This window comes from Cetorhinus maximus, chromosome 3 (genome assembly GCF_964194155.1).
Source record: "Cetorhinus maximus chromosome 3, sCetMax3.hap1.1, whole genome shotgun sequence".
NCBI lineage: Eukaryota > Metazoa > Chordata > Chondrichthyes > Lamniformes > Cetorhinidae > Cetorhinus > Cetorhinus maximus.
In genome coordinates, this window is record NC_135881.1 from 76,088,874 (window position 1) to 76,109,197 (window position 20,324).

Below are 20,324 nucleotides of genomic sequence, written 5' to 3' on the forward strand. Positions count from 1 at the left end.
GCTGGAGTTGAGGTAGTGAATGGCAGAGCAGGCTTGAAAGATTGAGTGGCCTACACCTGCAGCTGGTTATGTTATTATGATGATGCATATAATATTTCCACACCCTACTTTCTATTCAAAGTGAAACAGACTCAAAACTAAAGACTAGGCAGCATCACCTCAAGTAGGCTGGGCAACATTTTAATTTTGCCTTCAACCTCTTATATTCTTATTTTGTCAATTTCCTTTTCAGCAAATGATAACCAAGCCTTCAGATTGGAGTTTGGTGCCTAAAGCAGCCTTTGTCAAGGCTGTTTGATAACATCCCTTTGCAATAGCCTCACTATTACTTTGACAGCAAATTATGAGCCACGCTTTAGTGACCCACCCTAGAAAGTGTGCATAAATGTGGTGGAAACAAGATTGTTTTTGGTTAAATTCGTCCTATAGTCATAATGCCTACTGGTGCTCACTGCTAAGGTTCATACATGATGAATGATCACTTAGCTGAGGTTTGAGGGGGGATTGTTGGTGTCCATGGAACTGTATCCAGAATGAATCAATACCTTATGGGAGGAAGAGGGCAGAAACTTGAGCAAAATATATTTTTTTAATCTTTAAAAGCTTACACTAACTTTCGTTCAAAGAATAAAAACTCTGTATCGAATGGAGAATTATCTATTTTCACTGTACTCCGCATAGAACTCAAGCAGTGAGCTGATGCCCTAGCGGTCAAGCCACTGTCCAAAGTAGTACTAAGTCATCCAAACTGAAGGTCCCAGTTTCAATTCCTGGACTGTATTGAGTCAGATGGTCTCAGCTAGTGGAACTGTGCAGCCTTAGCAACCCAAGTTTTGGGAGGGGGAGGAAACTCAGCAAGACCATGCTCCTGACTGTTGTCCAGTAACCATTACTGGAAATTTGGGGTAGGAGAGGATCAGGTTTGGCTGTGATGTGCTGGTACTCACTGCCTCAGCTAACACATGAGGAATGGTCACTTAAGTCAGGTGTCAAAGGGCTATCAACAATCATGGAACTGCTTCCCAGCAAAAAAACAACAGCTTCAGCTAGGGCAGGGAAAGGAGGAATTGGGGAGAAAACAAACAATGTCTATAAAGCCCATAAATGGAACCATATTCTTCTCAAATTTGAGGGTCTTTTCATTGATCCAACAGCAGAAAAGTAACGTATCATGTGACTCAACATCCAGTCAATTTAACAACATTGATACTTTTCTCATTCCAATTTAGTATTGTTTCAGCATGCTTGTGGATCAAATAACTTTCATGACTAGCACATTTCCTATCCTCAGTTAAGCTTCTAAGTTGTAAACTGTTTCTACGTGCTATGCGGCAAACTGCTGTGCATTAATGAGCAGAAGCCTCAGTACAATACTGATAGGACCCTTCAGGCAATTTTCAAAAGGAACCAAGTTTAAAGAGAAGACCCTTCAATTTGCATGCATTTCAAATTTGACACACATTTTACCCAGACTATACAATGAAGAGTTCACATGCGTCTTTTGGCTGACAGGCACAGAGGGCTATTAAGGAAATGGTGAAACTGCAGTCAAAGATTTTTGGCTCTCCGATAGCTCATCCCATTAAGGTGGTGAGAAGCTGTGGCTATGGACCAAGGTGGTCTCAGACAAAAATGCACTTAAGCATAACACAAGCAATGCTGACGGATATTTTGCATCCAGCCTGATAATTACCAGAAAAAGCTCATTAAGAAAGCTCATTACTGAGCCCTGTATCAGTGACTAACAGGAAACAAACAAAAACAAAATCAAAATTAATTTTATAACAAATTCCCCAAATGTGATGAGTTGGTATGCTAAAACAAAGTGAATTGCAACATCCCATTTCAAAATGCATTTAAAGGTCCTATTTCATTTCATCTCAATAAGAAATCTTTTATAAAATTGTCAATAATTAACAGCAATGCCTGTACACGCCTGCAGAAGGCAGGGTGATAGGGTTTTCAAACATTACATGTGGCACAACGTTAATGACACTAACATAGTTTGGTGTCACTGTATCAAACTTTGTTTGCCAACACTCGAGTGAATCTTGTGGCATTTTATTTAATTATAGGCGCTACAGAAATTCTGTTGTTAATTGTATAAGAATAGCTACATAAAATATCAAGTCTTAACACCAAAACAGGATTGCATCTAAAAGGCGATGCTCTCACCACCAAGGATCACTGTGAATGTCTGTCTCTTTACTGTGAAGCATTGCTTCCTTTCCACATGCCTTTCTTTTATCAAAATTTTGGTCGGGTCCATGGGTTTAAACTTTGTCCAGTCACCTTTTGTGTGGGACAGCGTGAAAAACCTTTTAAAAATAAAGCTAAGTAGCATACATTTTTTTCACCCTTATCCACAAGGTCAATAAATTAATTTAAATAAAAGTCAATCAACCTCTGATTCCTCAAACAACATGTGCCTGTCCTCTGTTAACCATGTCCTTCAAGGTGATTCCTAATACTGTGTTTAAACATTGTCTCAATTAATTTTCCAACAAGTAATTATAAGCTTACAAGCCTATAATTAAACAGCTCTGTTCTAGTTCCCGTTATAAGTGCAAATTACATTTGCTACTTTCCAGAGCTCACTGAAATCTGACCCAAGCTTGTGAACAAGACTGCCCCTGAACCACCCAGTCTGTTGAACTGATAATCAAAGTCAGAACTTCCAAAGTACAACATAGGATTGCACAGGATATACGCACAGAAACAGGCCATTCAGTACAACCAATGTTTATATTCCACTCGAGCCTCCTCCCATCATTTCTCATCTAAAGCTACCATCATAACCATCTATTCACTTCTCCCTCATATGCTTGATTAGTTTTCCCTTAAATGCATCTATACTATGCACTTCAACACATCCTGTGGTACTGAGTTCCACATTCTTACCATTTTTTGGGTGAAAAAGTTTCTTCTGAATTCCCTATTGGATTTCTTGGTGACTATCTTATATTGAAGGCCTCTAGTTACACACTTTCCCACAAGACTAACAACATTATGGGAGTTATCATTGACCAGAAACTGAACTAGACAAGCCATATAAATACCGTGGCTACAAGGGCAGTTCAGAGGCTGGGAATTCTGCAGCAACTAACTCACCTCCTGACTCCCCAAAGTCTGTCAATACCTACAAGGCACAATTCAGGAATACTCTCCACTTGGCTGGGTGAGTGCAGCTAAAATAACATTCAAGAAGCTCGTCACCATCCAGGACAAAGTAGCCTGCTTGACTGGCACCCCATCCACCACATTGAGCATTCACTCTCTCCACCATCACCACACAGTGGCAGCAGTGAGTACCATCTACAAAATGCTCTGCAGCAACTCGTCAAGGCTTCTTTGACAGCACTTTCCAAACCCACGACAACTACCATTTAGAAGGTCAAGGACAGCAGATAGATGTAAATGCCACCACCTGGAAATTCCCCACCAAGCCACACACCATCCTGACTTGGAAATATATCGCCATCCATTCACAGTCGCCGGGTCAAAATTCTGGAACTCCCTCCCTAACTGCACTGTGGGTGTACCTACACCACATGGACTCCAGCAGTTCATGAAGCCCACAACCTTCTCAAAGGCAGTTAGGGGTGGGCAACAAGTGCTGGCCTTGCCAACAACGCCCACATCCCACAAAATAATAAAAAGAGGGAACAGTATCTCTGCATTCGCTCTATCAAAACTTGTCAAAATTTTTAAGACTTTTATTAGGTCACCCCTCAACCTTCTTTGTTCAAGAAAAAAAAGACAGCCAGCCTGTCAATCCTTTCCTGGTAAGTATATCCATGCATTTCTGGTATTATCCTTATAAATGTACTCTGCATCCTCTCCAGTGACCTTACAGGGGTAAGAGTGGCTGAAGACAAAATGGTCTGAAAATTAGTGGCTGATGACAAAAAAGTCTGAACGTTTTTTTTGTGCAAGGAGTCATCTAATTATAGCACTTTATATGATCTAAGTGAAATGCAAATGTTTCTTGGCCACATCAAATGATTGGAATTATTAGACTTCAAAGAGGTAGAAACATTAGTTTTCTCTTTGTTTATGCACTATTACCATCAAGACTGTGGACCAATGCATTTGTATAAAATCACCAAAGTCACCTCAGCATGTCAGCATTCAATGTGGTTAGTGCATGTAATACAGGATCCATACTAACAACAGAACAGAACAGAAAGGGGCAATACATGAGACTACACCTGAGTGAGATGTAGTTTGAGTGAGAATTTGGGAATTTAGTTCAAATGGAAATTTTGGGTAAGCTTTTCTTAGCTTTAAATTTAGATTAATAGTTAGGTTCTTACTTTCAAATATTGTTAGCTGAATAGCCTAATTAAACAGGGAGCTGCCTCTGTCGATCGGCTGAAAGGAGTTGCCCTCAGTAGGTGTTAACTACTGTAGCAAAAAGCTGAGCTAGCTAGTGAATCATCAGAGGTTCTCTAAAAGCAGAGAGATTTTAAACCAACACACAAAAGGGGCGCGTGGTGGATGAGATATCACCTGAGTGAGATGTAGTTTAAGTGAGAAGTTGGGAATTTGGTTCTAGTGGGAATTAGGGGTAGAGGGGCAAAGAGGGGCTCCATTTTTGACTTTTGTTCAGCCTCCAGTGGTTGGTGAGTTTCCTTTGTTGTCTCCAGGCCAGTTGAGTGCAACTTTCTATTACTTCATCTGTGTAAACTATTAACTATTTGACTAATTAAATAAATAAGGTTGGACAGAGATGGCAGGGCTAGTGGTGTGCCATGATTGTAACATGTGCAAATCTGTGGAATACACTGCAATCCGAGACAACCATGTCTGCAGAAAGTGTCTGCAGCTTAGATAACTTAGTTCCCAAGTTGCTGAGCTGGAGTCTGAATTGTGGATATTGTGGGGCATCAGGGAGAAGGAGAGTTACCTGGATACTTTGTTCCAAGAGCCAGTCACTCCCCCTTAGGCTAGGCAGAACTTATGAGTTGGTCAATGGTCAGGGACAGAGGATGTGACCGTAAGTCAGGCAGGTAAGGGGGACCAGCATGTAGTGATGGAGGAGCTTCAGCCCCTGACTTTGTCCAACAGGTACAAGGTGCTTGCTACCTGTGTGGATGAGAAGAAAGATTGCAAGATGGATGAGCAGACTGACCATGACACCATGATAAAGGATGCCAATCAAGTGGGGAGAGCAAAGAGGAATTTGGTAGTGATAGGAGACAGTATAGTTGGGGGATAGATACTGTTCTCTGTAGTTGAGAGTGAGAGTCCAGACGGCTGTGTTGCCTGTCTGGTGCTAGGGTTTGGGATATCTGCTCAGGACTGGAGAAGAACTTGCAGTGGGATGGGGAGGATCCAGTGGTTGTGGTCTATGTAGGCACCAACAGCATAGGGAAGACTAGGAAAGAGGTTCTGCATATAGAGTATGAGGAGCTGGGCACCAAATTAAAAAGCAGAACCTCAAAGGTAATAATCTCTGGATTAAATAATAGGGTAAATAAGATTAGAGAAATGAATGTGTGACTCAAAGACTGGTGTGGGAAAAGTAGGTTCCAGTTCATGAGGCACTGGCACCAGAACTGGGAGACACGGGGGTTGTACCGTTGGGATGGTCTACACTTGAACCCTGCTGGGACCCATGTTCTCGCAAGCCACATAACTAGGGAAGTAGAGAGGGCTTTAAGTTAAATAGTGACAGCAAGGAATCAAATTTGGGAAGATGTGGTAAATCAAAGAGTGGAGAAAAGGCAAGAGAGAAAGATATTAATGTGGGAAAGAATAAATAGACCATGACAGGAAGGGACAGAGCGTACAAATCTAAGAGTAAACCAGCAGATAAGGCTAGAGGTTACAAAAATAGTAAAATGACAAAACCAAAGGCTCTGTATCTGAATGCATATAGCGTTCGAAACAAGACAGATGAACTGATAGCACTAAGAGAACTAAAGAAGTACGATCTGATAGCCATTAAAGAGACATGGCTTCAGGATGACACAGATTGGGACCTGAATATTGAAGGGTACATAACATTTAGGAAGGACAGGGAGTTAGGAAATGGTGGAGGGGTGGCTCTATTAATTCACTATGGTATTAGCACAATTGAAAGGGATGACCTAAGTTCAGGAAACCAGGATGTAGAAACAGTTTGGGTAGAGATGAGAAATTATAAAGGCAGGAAGTCACTTGTGGGAGTGGTGTATAGGCCCCCTAACAGTAACCACACAGTAGGACGGCGTATAAAGGAAGGAATAATGGGAGCTTGTCAGAAAGGTACACTGATAATCATGGGGGATTTTAATCTACTAGACTGGAAAATCAGATGGGAAAAGGTGGCCTAGATTAGGAATTCATAGAATGGTTTTGGGATAGTTTCTCAGAACAGCATGTTCTGCAGCTAACCAGAGAGCAGGCTAAACTAGACCTGGTATGGAGCAATGCGGTTGGATTAATTGATAACCTCATATTGAAAGCGCATCTAGGTAGCAGAGATCATAATATGATTGAATTTTACATTCAGCTTGAGGGAGAGAAGAGTGGGTCTAAGACTAGTATTTTAAAGTTAAATAAGGGCAATTATGAGGACAAGAAAGTAGTTAAAGTGAACTGGAGAATTAGGTTAAGGGATAGGTCAAGAGAGATGCAGTGTCAGAAATTTAAGGGGATGCTTCAGAATACACAGAATAGATACATTCCAATTAGAAAGAAAAATTCCAAGGGGAAGACCCAGCATCTGTGGTTAACTAAAAAAGTTAAAGGTAGTATCAAACTTAAAGAAAAAACATATAATTGTACAAGAATGGGTGGAAGGTCAGGAGATTGGACAGAATTTATAAAAAAACAGCAAAGAATAACTAAAAGGTCACTAAGGACGGAAAAATTACAGCACAAGGGAAAGCTAGCTAGAAGTATAAAGACAGATAGTAAGAGTTGCTATAGATATTTTAAAAAGAGAAGAGTTAACAAAGTGAACGTTAGTCCTATAGGAAGTGAGTCTAGGGAATTAATAACGGAAAATAAAGAGATGGAAGATGAATTGGACAGGTATTTTGCATTGGTCTTCACTTTAGAGGATACGAATAACATCCCAGAAATAGCTGTAAATCAGGAAATGGAACAGAGGGAGGAACTCAAGAAAATTACAACCAACAGGAAAGTAGTACCGAGCAAATTATTGACGCTGCGGGCTGACAAGTCCCCCGGTCCTGATGGACTTCATCCTAGTGTCTTAAAAGAAATGGCTAGTGAGATAGTTAACACATTGGTTTTAACTTTCCAAAATTCCCTAGATTCATGAAGATTCCATTAGGTTGGAAAATAGTGAATGTAACCCCTTTATTCAAAAAGGGAGAGAGACAGAAGTCAGGAAACCACAGGCCAGTTAGCTTAACATCTGTCACAGGGGAAATGTTAGCAACTATTATTAGAGACATTAATTATAGCAGGGCACTTAGAAAAATTAAAGGAAATTAGGCAAAGTCAACATTGTTTTGTGAAAGGGAAATCATGTTTAATCAAATAATTGGAGTTCTTTGAAGAAGAAACTTGTGCTATGGATAAAGAGGAACCAGTGGATGTACTGTACTTAGAATTCCAGAAGACATGTGATAAGATGCCACATCAAAGGTTATTGCGGAAAATAAAAGCTCATGATGTAGGGGTAACATATTGGCATGGATAAACGATTGGTTAGCTAACAGAAAACAGAGGGTAAGCATAAATGGATCATTTTCTGGCTGGCAAGATGTAACAGGTGGTGTACCACAGGGATCAGTGCTGGGACCTCAATTTATATAAATGATTTGGATGAAGGGATCGTAGGTAAAGTTGTTAAATTTGCTAATGACACAAAGATAGATAGGAAAGTAAGTTGTGAAGAGGGCATTAGAAGGCTACAAGGGGAAATAGGTTAGGGTTAAGTGAGTGGACAAAGATCTGACAAATGGAGTATAATGTGGGAAAATGTGAAATGCAAAATGTCTCTATTTAGGCAGGAAGAATAAAAATACAACATATTATCTAAATGATGAGAGATTGCAGAGCTCTGAGAGGCAGGAGAATCTGGGTGTCCCAGTGCATGAATCTCAAAAGGTTAGCATGCAGGTACAGCAAGCAGTTAGGAAAGCTTGTAGAATGTTATTGTTTATTGCAAGGGGAATTGAATTCCAAAGTAGGGATGTTATGCTTCAGTTATAAAGGGCATTGGTGAGGCCACATCTGGAGTACGGTGTACAGCATTAGTCTCCTTATTTAAGAAAGGATGTATAATGCGTTGGAGGCAGTTCAGAGAAGGTTTAGTAGGCTAATACCTGGAATAGGTGGGCTGTTTTATGAGGAAAGGTTGGACAGGTTAGTCTTGTATCCACTGGAGTTTAGAGGAGCAAGAGGCGACTTGATTGAAACATGTAAGATCCTGAGGGCTTTTGACAGGGTGGATATGAAAAGGATGTTTCCTCTTGTGGGAGAATCTAGAACTAGAGGACACAGTTTAAAAATAAGGGGTCACTCATTTAAGACAGAGATTAGGAGAATTTTTTTCTCTGAGGATCGTGAGTCTTTGGAACTCTCTTCCTCAAAAGACAGTTGGAGCAGAGGTAGATAGATTCTTGATAAGCAAGGGGGTAAAAGGTTATCGGGGGTAGGCAGGAACGTGGAGTTAAGGTTACAATCAGATCAGCTATGATCTTATTGAATGACAGAACAGGCTTGAGGGGCCGAGTGACCTACTCCTGCTCCTAATTCGTATGTTCAAATGTTCCTATGTAGAACCCGATCTTACTAGATTATGTACATGCCAAATGAAGCAAAGGGCTACAGCAATGCTTCGCAAACTGTCTTCCAACGTGATCCCATGTTAACTAAACACCAGCTTCTCAAGGGCCATTAGGAATGGGCAAAGGCCTTGCCACCGATGCCCACATTTCATGAATGAGTATATATGTATATATATATATATATATATACAAAAAATCTCTTGAAATTAGGTGCCAGCAAAAATAAAGCAGCAAAAAACAAGCATAGGAACATTCGTTAAGTTATAATTAAAGTTCACGTAGATCAACATATAATAAAACATCACATAGATATGAAAATCTGTGTTTTTGAAGTACTCCATAAAAATGTTATTTTATATACTCATGTGGCTTCAGCCAAACTCTCCGTGCTCTGTGGCAACAAGTGATTCAATGAAGCCCCTCTCCCCCATCCCCCCATATACCCCTCTTCCCAAACCCCGAACCTCCACCCACTCATGGCCTCCCTCCCTCTCTCCCCAGCCACCTACCTACCAGTCACTTAGCCCCTCCCTCCCTCCCCACCCACTCCAGCATCTTACTTCATGCATGTTGAACTTTAGAAGACAGTTATGTTTTAAAATGTTGCCTTTAATTTAAGGCGTATGATGGTCATACTAAATCTCCGCATGGAGACAGGTCCATGTGGTCTGCTTGTCATGGGGAAGGAGCCAAACCAAGACCTCTTGAAAATCAAGCAACAGCTTTTACACCTTGATATTGAAAGGGGGACAGCTGTTTTTTTGGATACAGAGACATGGGGAGAGAAAGGGATTACTGCTGTTTGGAGAAGCAGCAGCTATAGCTGTGAAGAGCTGGGTGAACTGTTTTTGTGTTAACAGCTGAGCAGAATTACTTGTAAATGTTGGTTTTCTGTTCATATGAAAGGGGACAGGACTGATGGATCTTTTGGAGTTATCGGCCGTTAGCCCCATTTGTTTCCCTAGTACTTTTTCTCTAGTGGCAAATTTCAGTTGCATTAGTTAGTTAACGTGAAAATATCTTTTCTTTAGTTTGAAGTGTTAGTTGCCTGTTAAGTATTGTTTAGCCCTATGTTGATTTTAGTTGTAACAATAGGAGTCTTAAAATGTGCAATCTTGTCCTTTGATTATTTCCGTTGGTGACACCCTCCCTTTCCTGAACCTGTGTTTTCCCTTGGATTATTTGACATTCAAGATCACCTTCCATAACTTTGGTGAGCACCATTATATTGGCAACAGATTGAAAGTCCTCTCTTTATAAATTTCAGACTGAACACTGCAGCAAAAAAGAAACACTTACAGAACCCATGTCCAGGTGAATTGTGAAAAGAGAAGCAGTATATAGACCAAAAAAAACACAGAAGGTAAAAAAAAAAGCCAGCTATCCATTCTCTGGAGCTCATGTGATTTGATGCAGCTGACTGGTTGTCACCAAGTTTGGGCTTCTGGCCCAAGATGATGCCTCAGGTATAATTCTTACAAGTGCAAATCTCACACCTACGTTTTATCAATTGTTTACAGTCTTGGACATCAGCCAAATAAATTCCACTGAAGGGAAAGCCCATGCTTACTGTTGGTGTTACTTAAATTAGGCTTTTTAGAGATCAATCACCACTTTTTTTTTCTTTCCCCAAACTCTATCAATTATTTGGCTTTTTTAAAAATGTGAATTATACATTAACACACACATTTTATATTCTACTTTAGGGATCCAGGTAAATATCTAGTTAGGCTTAAGATCTGCTGTTTATATAGTTTGAATTCCTATTCAGCATCGTTCTGCAAGGGAACCAGCAAATTTTAGGATTATTTTGGCTTGTGAAAATCAGTATTAAGAATTAACCTTTACAAAAGGTAAGTTTTTTTTTCCATGTTTCCATTAAATACGAATGTATTGAAAGTAATTCCTGCTTCCCGTTCATCCTCTCCTGATGCTCTGTCTGGCATCGGGTATTCAATTTTCCTGATACAATATTGCTTAGCTAACCACTGTTGAATCATATTTTCAAGGTATAGTTTTTTTTTAAATGAACATGCTGTGGAATTCCTATATCAGAGAGAGATTATGCCACTTAAAAGAATGTGTTAAAGTGAAAGTTACTATGATATACAACATTTGTCAATCAATCAACAATACTGGAAAGATGAATTCCTGGTAAAAAATAATTTATCAAAAGATTTTTGTCAATCAACGTCTTTGCAAGAACAATTTATTGCAGTTGTTAAATACTTACAGGTTGCAGTAAGTAGGCCAGGGATGTCTCCTGAATGATGATAACAGGTAGCTTAGTTATCTTTATGGCATGGAAGAGTGTCGCCACATTGGCCATGATATGGTCTAAGCGTCCACCAAGCCCACCAAGCACGATAACATCATCGACCTAGCACAAAAATGACAGTACTTCCATTAATATTTCATCATTCTCTTGTCCTTTCCATCTCAGTTACAGAATATAAAGACCCAATATTCATTTAAAAAACAGTCAAGACTTTAATTTCTGACACTAGAGTCAGTAGCTTATTGTTCTGAATGGTGAATGTCAGAAGCAATTAGATTCAAATCGGACTTCTTTGTGATTTCAAAAACCCTAACTTTAGCCCACTGTCGAGGCCTTGATTGATTGATGTAATTCCATGATCTAACATTTTAAACGATTACAGTAGCAATAATTATTCCTTTGAGATAAGTCATTCTGCAGATTTCTGAAGCTTTGAACTTAGTAATGTGCTTTCTTTTATGTGCAGAAATTGTCATGCCTCAGCAGAAATTCGATGAAAGTATAATGCAATATATCAATAATGGTCTGATTATCAAACTGTCTATCCTTAGTTAGTAAAAGAGATGCATTCTGGTTCTGAATTACAGGATAAGTTGGCCTCAGTTTATGGGTGGGAGAAGAATTTTCCCAAAGCATTTTTTCCCTTATTGGCCATGGAATTTTTCCTCCTTTTTTGCCCCCCCCCCCCCCCCCCCCCCCCAAAGAGATGACTTTGCTGCAGCGTGGTGTGGGAAGGAGGAGGGGAATGTTCCAATTATCAAGTTGTGAGGCCGGCAGCTAGTATTTTCCTGCTAATCAATTTCATATGTTTGTATTTTTCTATGAATTGTGCCATTTCTTCAGAACAAATCAAATTCACAATGCTCCCATTTTCCATAGCATTGAATGTATTTCAATTAAGTCATACCACAAAATCCATAACTTCTATTCTACACTGCGACTGCAAAGAGATATGTACAGGTTAAGATATATACAAGGCAACAGGTGATAGATAAAGTGGGAAAGTGTGAAGTTATTCACGTTGATAATACGAATCGAAAATCAGAATATTTTTGAAAGGGCATGAAACCTTTAAATGTTGATGTTCAGAGAGATTTGAGTGTACTTGTAAAGGAACACAAAGTTAGCATGCAGGTTCAGCAAACAATTAGGAAGGCAAATGGCATGCTGATCTTTATTGCAAGGGAATTGGAGTACAAGAATAAGGAGTCTTGCTACAATTGTATAGGAGTACTGTGCACAGTTTTGATTGTCTTGTCTAAGGAAGCATATACTTGACTTGGTGGCTATACAGAAAAGGTTGACTAGGTTTGTTCCTAGAATAAGAAGGCTGTCCTATGATGAGAGGTTGAGCAAATTGGGCTTATTCACTCTGGAGTTTAGAAGAATGAGGAATGATCTCATTGAAACATACAAGATTCTGAAGGGACTTGATTGGGTAGAAATTTAAGAGTTGTTTCTCCTAACTAGATTATCTAGAACATTGGGGCACCATCTTAGGATAAGGGTCGATCATTTAGCACTGAGATGAGGAGAAATTTCTTTACTCAGTGTTGTGAATCTTTGGAATTCTCTCCCCCAGAGGGTTGCAGATACTCCATCGGTGAGTATATTTAAGGCTAAGATAGATACATTTTTGGTCTCTCAGGGGATCAAGGAATATGGGGATTGGACGAGTAAGTGGAGTTGAAGCAGAAGATCAATCATGAATGATGGAGTAGTCTGGAGGGACCATATGGTCTACTCATGTTCCTATTTCATATGTTCCTATGACTTACAGTTCCCACCACATATAGTAACGCATTGGCATTAAGGTGATTTGCTTCTCAAAAATGGTGGATGACAAAACCGGGAGTGCATAATAAGGACATTCCAGTATCCTGCCCAAAGTTGCATCATAGCACAATTTTCCAGCTCGACTGCTTATGTAAGAATCACCAACATCCTAAAGAGGAAAGTCAGGACAACAGAACATGAGCCTTTACAATGAGTAAATACATGTACTCCCATCGTTGAGCCACTGATCAGCACTCTCCTGATACAATCAGTGTCAATGTCTGTAGCACAGAGCCACTCAGCTCCATCAAACCAGGTGAACAATTAGCAGTACAAGATGAAAGACATTTATTAAACATTCCAATTTGCCTGAAATCAGTGGAGCTTTAAAAATGGTAAGTGGAGAAGATTACATAATTAAGATAATCACACTTTAGCAAGGTGCAAAAAAGCTTACTGAATTGCCCAAAATAGTCAAAATGCTTAATATGTTGTAAGTGGTGCCTTTATAATTGATGTCTATGATAATGGAAATTGCTCAGTATAGGTCCACTATGAGCATGGGGGCTGTATTAAAGGTGGCAAAGAGAAGAGAAGGCATGGTTTATGAACTTTGGGCACCAAGTTATGAAGTTAGAACCACAGGACTGAGTTTATTTTCACTGGCATACAGAAGATGGAGAGGAAGCACAATTTAGTCTTCAAAATTTTGGTATAACTAGATAACAAAAAGAAAGAAAAATAAGAGAGATTTGCATTTTTTAAATGTAGGTGTAATCAATCTACTTAACTTGGACTGTGAATTAGAACTTAGGAACAAGTACCATATTATATAAGATTATGTAAGATTAGAAGGAATTCCCCCAATTTCCTTCACAGAGTTGTACTCAAATAGATTAGACCCCAGACTGAAAGAGTTAATGCTATGCTAATTAATGCCTTTAAACAAGAGATGGATGAATAATTGATTCAGAAGGGAAAGGAGGGGTTTGTTTGACAGCATTCTGTCTCGTGAGATGATGGTTTGTGCCTTGGTAGTCAACTCTGTGTTAAGCATTGCCTGGCACGATTTAGGAACCCCCCCCACCCACCCTCTGACATTGCAGTCTCTGCCGCATTTACTGCAGAGGAAGATAGTGGGCTGAGAAGGTGCATGATTTGCTGGCTTCTGTTTTCTCTGGACCCTCTTTACGGCCAGCTGAGCTTTCTGTTTCTCCTCACATTTTCCAATGCCTCTCCAGTCAGCCTCCAGAGGTCACGTCCATCAGTGATTGTCTCCCAGGTGTCTGTGTCAATGTCTGCCATCTTCAAATCTTGCTTGCAGGTGTCCTTGTAGCAGAGGTATGGACATCCACCAGGTCATGATCCAGAGGCCAGTTCACCATACAGAAGATCTTTGGGTATACGCCATCCAATGCAAAGAGCGTCTGTTGATGGAATTAGCACACTCCAAGACCTCTGAGTTGGTAACCTTGGCTTGCCAAGAGATGCCGAGGATACGTCTGAGACAGCGAAGGTAGAAATTGTTCAGCCTTTTCTCCTGCCTAGCATATTTTGTCCAGGTCTCAGCTCTGCAGAGGAGTGCACTGAGCAGGCTTGGTAGACTCGCAGTTCGGTGTTCTCGGTCAGGTTGTTGTTCCATTCCTTTACTCAGCTTTGATATTACGACTGCAGCTTTTGCAATGTGCGTGTTGATTCCAGCATCAAGTGACAGATTGCTGGTGATTGTGGAATCCAGATATGTGGAGCTACCAACAATCTCCAGCGTCACATTGTCAATGCTGATTGATGCCAGTAATGGCAACATGTGGACCATGACACTTGTCTTCCTGATGCTGATGGTCAAACCAAACTCTTTACAGGTGTGAGAGTGTATAGGTGTGAGAGAGTGTGTCCATTTGCCACTGAAGGTGTTCCTTGGTGTGGAATGCCAGTCTGCCATCATCAGCGTAAAGCAGCTCTCTGATGAGGAGTTGGCACACTTTTTTTCTTGGATCACAAATGGGAAAGGCTAAACAGTTTTCCATCAGTTCTGATACGTAAGCAGATACCATCTGTAGATGACCTGAAGGCTAATGACAGCAGGAAAGAGAAGAAAATACCAAAGAGTCAGTGGCAGAATACAACCCTGTTCAACTACGCTGCGGATCTCAAAGGGTTCCGATGTTGTCCTGGCATAGCTGACCTTACCCATCATGTTGTCATGGAAAGAGGAGATCCCATTGAGCAACTTTGGCAGGCAACAAATTTTCTTCATCTTAAATAGACTGCCTCTGCCCACATGGTTGAATGCCTTGGTGATACTGATGAAGGCAATATATAGTGGTGTCTTTTATTCAAGGCATTTTTCTTGCAGCTGCTGGACTGAGAGATAATGTTGATTGTGGTTCTTCCAATTCTGAAACCACACTGGGATTCAAGATAGATGTGTTCAGCCTGACAAGAGCAACCGTGTTCAGCAGGGAGATAGGGAAAAACGTGTGTGATTGGACAGTGGGACACAATGGTCCCCAAGCTTCTGTGATCATGGAATACAATCAAGGAAGACAACTTATTCAAGTTGAATAATTATTTTCATTTTCCTTAAATTAACAAAAGAAAAATCTTCAGGAATTTTGGCATATATTTGGGCCCTTGAAAACTGCTTAAAATTTGAGGGAGGGGAATTAAAAGTTAGGTGGAAATCAGAAAATAAATTATTTTGCTCTTGAGAAAAGTTGTCCTGCTTCAATAAGGATACCAAAGCCATTGAGTTGGTCAGCAGAGATCCAGTAAAGTGATATCAGGGACATGAGGCTTTAGTTATCGTGAGAGACCACATAGAGGGTTAAGAGGAAATCTGACAGAGGTGCTCAAAACTGAGAGCAATTTGATTATGCAAATTGTGTACAAACATATTCACTGGTCAGGTGGGTCAGTAATTAAGAGGGCATAAAATTAAGATTATCACCAGAAGAACTAAGGAAGAGGTCCAGAACTTTTTAAAAATATCATGCAGGGATTGTTAGGACATGGATTGCTCCACTAGAAACAGTGCTGGAAGTAGAATCCAAAATAGGTTTTAGAATAATGTGTATAAATATTTTGAAAGTGAATATTTATAAAATAAATGCGACTAAGTAGGTACATCTTTCAAAGCTGGGTGTGGCATAGGAGGTCAAATGGACCCCTTTTCTGAGGTAAAATTCTATGATGTTATTCTATGAAAGCTCAATTTTAACCATTATTCTAATTTCTGCAGATTATTCATCAAAAATCATAAACCATGTTATATTTACAAAAAAACTAATACTTTAAATGTTACTTATAAAAAAAAAATCTTATTTTATTGCTGAAATACCGTGTGAGGCATGGGTTAAAATATGATAGAACCCATAAACAAATGATACTTACTTGTTCTGTCCTTTATATGCTTTATTTAATAATGCAAATACTTCACCTGGCCAAAATAATAATCTCCTAACGGTCTAATGTATAGAATCTTTGTGCCCAAATTTAAACAGCCTTTCAGGAAGGCAGTAAGCAAATGTGCCATATTTTGTGCTAATGAATCAAATAGTCAAGTCAGTTATCCTTGATCTGTGTTGAAAATGCTGATGTCAGGCAGCACACTAATGGTCAGGGTATCACTGGCCTCAGCTTCAGGTTTTGTAGACATACTGATCAGCACTCATCAGATGTGAGTCAGTTTCCCAGCAGAATCATCGTTAACTAACAACATAGCAAAAGGGGACAGATTTAAGATGAAACTAAGTTGCGCTTCATTTACTATTTTAGCTTACAGCATTCCAAGATTTTACAACAGAAGGAAGGGGCACACTTTATTTTCCTAGATCTCAAAATTTCAATTAAAAATATGAAAGGGTTCTTCAGCTTTTCCTGAACATAAAATATTGTTTTCCTATTAATGGTGATATATTGTGTGTAAGCCAGATATAGGGCAGGATTTTCCCGCCGGTGAGCGGGGGTGGGTCCCGCTCGCTAATGTGTAAAATTAGGCGCGGTGATGTCGGGCAGAACTCCCAACATCACCGTGCCCCATTTAAACTTTCAGGAAGGCGAGGGCGCAGCAAAATCAGCTGCACGCCTGCCGACTTGTCAATGGCCAATTGAGGCAATTGACAGAGTCATTAAAGTAATTAGTGGACCTGCCCGTCCAACCTTAAGGTTGGCGGGCAGGCCAGGAGCCCCGGCGGGAACTGGAAAAAACATGAAGCCTCATCCACAGGTGGGACGAGGTTTCATGTAGGGTTTTAAAAATTTTAATAAAGTTTTTTTGCAAATTATGAACATGTCCCAACTCATGTGACATTGTCACATGAGGGGTCATGTTAGGGAAATTTTATTTTTCTACTTTGAGCTTTTTCACATTTAGAGCCGATCTCCCTGAGGCTGCACTTAGCCTCAGGGAGATGAGTGCGCACTTTCAATTATAGGAATCCCCCCCCGCCTGCACAGGGAGCGCATAGCACTTCCCTGCGGACGTCACGCTGGGCGGGCCTTAATTGGCCTGCCCACGTAAAATGGCGCCGCGCCTCCGATCGGGGGCGCCGATCGGAAGCGCGCCTGCCCGTCAACTTCCCCCCCAACGGGGGGACAATTCAGCTCACACTGTGTGTAGGCAAAAAATAACATTGTAAAGTTTATCTTTCAATGTAGTACGTTCAAAACAGCAGACTTCTTAAGAAAGTTAGCATCCAAAGTCAGAAACATCACTTGCCACTAACATCTGCTTCGTTTTTCCTTTGGGTCTTGGCCTCAAATGCTGTGCATTAGTTTCTCTCTTAACTGCAAGAGTACTGTGTGAAATTAACTTTGGTAATTGCTGCTCAGTTCCTAATGAGCATCAGTCCACAATATGATCATGTCTATAATTCAGCAGTAGATCAAGATTTAAGGAGAAGACCTTCACAGGCCAACAAGGAATTGGCATTCAAAGCAACCTAAACAGCACTGCACACATCCCAAGTACAAAAAGAATTGGCAATAATGGCTTGTCAAAGTCACAAGCAGGAGTATGTGTGGGATTTCAAAAACATCACTAATGTATTAGGGAGTGATATTCTGAGGTGCGATTATTATATAATTGTGGTTCTCAAACTGGGTTCTGCAGAGACTTGCCATGGAATCCGTGGAATAATGTGGAACATGAGCTGGAAGGCTGGGGTGGAGTACAGTCACCACAAGTGCAGCAGGTGGGGCTGGCTATCTCACCTGGGAGGGGAGGATACGAGAATAGATGGACTCTGCAGTGTGAAGTAGGCACACCCATCTCACTGATATCTTTAAGGAAATATTTGTTTTATTGAAAGCATTATTAAAACACATTTTACATTATTTTCATTTACTGAGTATTGTATAGTATATAATTTAGATGGATCTGTGATTACTACTCTATTTGAAAAGGGGTTACTCAACCAAAAAAGTTTGAGAACCACTGACATAGGAGACCAACCATCGTGGACGCTGAATGGCAAAATATTCCAACTCGGCCAAAAAAAGCTTTTTTTCCAAGTTGCTATGTTTTATTTTCTTTGTTTTGTCCATTGCATCCCTTCTTTCTATTTTTTTCCTTTTCATATTCATCTCTTTCTTCTTGTTCATTGGGGTTTATAATGTTCTTCCATTCCTTAAGGCTTCCTTCAAAATTATTTTAGCTATTAAAGCCTTCACATTTTAAAATCTTGTATTGATGTAATGTCGTATTTTTCAATTATGTCCTCAACTTGTATTCATCTCCTCCTCAACCATCACAGCTTGTTGTTCCCAACTAGACTTTCATGTGACAAAAGCAAAATACTGCAGATGCTGGAAATCTGAAACAAAAACAGAAAATGCTGAAAAACCTCAGCAGGTCTGACAGCATCTGTGGAGAGAGAAACAAAGCTGACGTTTCAAGTCTGTATGACTCATCTTCGGAGCGAAAGTAGAAATGTGATTAAATTTATACTGTTTAAGGAGTGTGCAACAGGTGAAGCTGGGTGGAACGCCATAGATAGGTGGGGGCAAAGCAGAGATTGACAAAGATGTCATGAACAAAAGGACAAAGGGAGTGTTAAGGGTAGTGGTAAGGGCTAAAAGAGGTGCTGATAGTGGCAAATGTAAGAAAGCAAAAAACAGAAGTGTGAAAGAAGAAAGAAATGAGTTTAGCAAGGCTAAATGGAATATATCTTAATGCATGAAGCTTGAGGAATAAGACAGATGAGCTGGGAGCACAGATAGGCACATGGGAGTATGATATCATAGCTATGACCGAGACTTGGCTAAAAGGACAGGATTGGCAGCTCAACATTCATGGTTATAGGGTACTCAGATGAGATAGCAAGGGGGAGAAAAGAGAAGGGGGGGTGGTCACAGTAATGATCAAGGAATCAATTATAGCAGTGAGGAGGGATGATATCCTGGAAGGATCATCAAATGAGGCCATATGGGTAGAAGTATAAAACACAAAAGAGGCAAACACGCTGTTGGGTGTGTACTTTAGGCCCCCAAGCAGTCAGGCAGAGATAGAGGGTCAAATATGTAAACAAATTTCAGATAAATGTAAGAATAATAAGGCAGGAATAGCAAGGGATTTTAACGACCCAAATATTAACTGGAGCAGTTTTAGTGTGCAAGGTAAGGAGGGAGCAAAATTCTTAAGTTGCACCCAGGAGAACCTTTTTAACCAGTACATAGAAAGCCCAACAAGGGAGGGGGCAGTTCTGGACCTAATATTTGGAAATGAGCCCAGGTAGGTGGAAGACATATCAGTAGGGGAGCATTTTGGAGATAGTTCCACAACTCAGTTAGATTTAGGATAGTTATGGAAAAGGATAAGGTTGGGCCAGGAATAAAAGTTCTAAACTGGGGAAAGGCTAATTTTACTAAGATAAGATATGATTTGGCCCAAGTGGACTGGGAGCAGCTGCTTGCAGATAAAACTGTGTCAGGGCAGTGTGAGGCATTCAAGGAGGAAATAGCGAGAGTACAGGGCAAATATGTTCCCATAAAGACAAAGTGGGGGAACCAAGTCTGGAGAACCCTGGATGTTAAGGGACATAAAGGTTAGAATTAAGGAAAAAAGAGAAGCTTATGGCAGATACCGAGGGCTCAATACGGCAGAGTCCCTAGAGGAGTATGAATAGTGTAGGGGGGAACTTAAAAAGGAAATTAGGAAAGCTAAGAGAGTGCATGAGAAAGCATTGGTGGGTAGAATAATGGAAAACCCAAAGGGTTTTTTAAAATATACAAAGAGCAAGAGAATAACGAGGGAAGGAGTAGGGCCGATTAGAGACCCATAGAGGTAATTTGTGTGTGGACCCGGAAGACGTGGGTAAAGTCCTTAATGAATACTTTCCGTCAGTCTTCACAATGGAAAAGGATGACACAGGTATAGACATCAGGGTGGAGGTCTGTGAATTATCAGAGGAAATTAACATAGAGGGAGAGGAGGTACTAGTAGGTTTAGCAGCATTAAAAGTGGATAAATCCGCAGGCCCGGATGAGATGTATCCCTGGCTGTTGAGGGAGGCAAG

The 20,324-nt window shown here is 40.4% G+C and overlaps 1 protein-coding gene across 8 annotated transcripts in view; it reads right to left on the bottom strand.

Moving 5' to 3' along the window:
- Nucleotides 1-20,324, bottom strand: part of tpk1 (thiamin pyrophosphokinase 1) — a 369,053-nt gene that overhangs the window by 169,182 nt on the left and 179,547 nt on the right. For 4 of the 8 annotated variants that reach the window (XM_078538589.1, XM_078538596.1, XM_078538590.1 and 1 more), the window contains exons 6-7: nucleotides 18,022-18,090; nucleotides 10,987-11,133 (exon numbers count right to left, since the gene is read on the bottom strand). In XM_078538589.1, the coding sequence (XP_078394715.1) occupies nucleotides 10,987-11,133; nucleotides 18,022-18,090 (216 nt within the window). The remainder of the gene's footprint in view (nucleotides 1-10,986; nucleotides 11,134-18,021; nucleotides 18,091-20,324) is intronic. The other 4 variants (XM_078538592.1, XM_078538593.1, XM_078538597.1 and 1 more) reach the window with 1 other exon arrangement.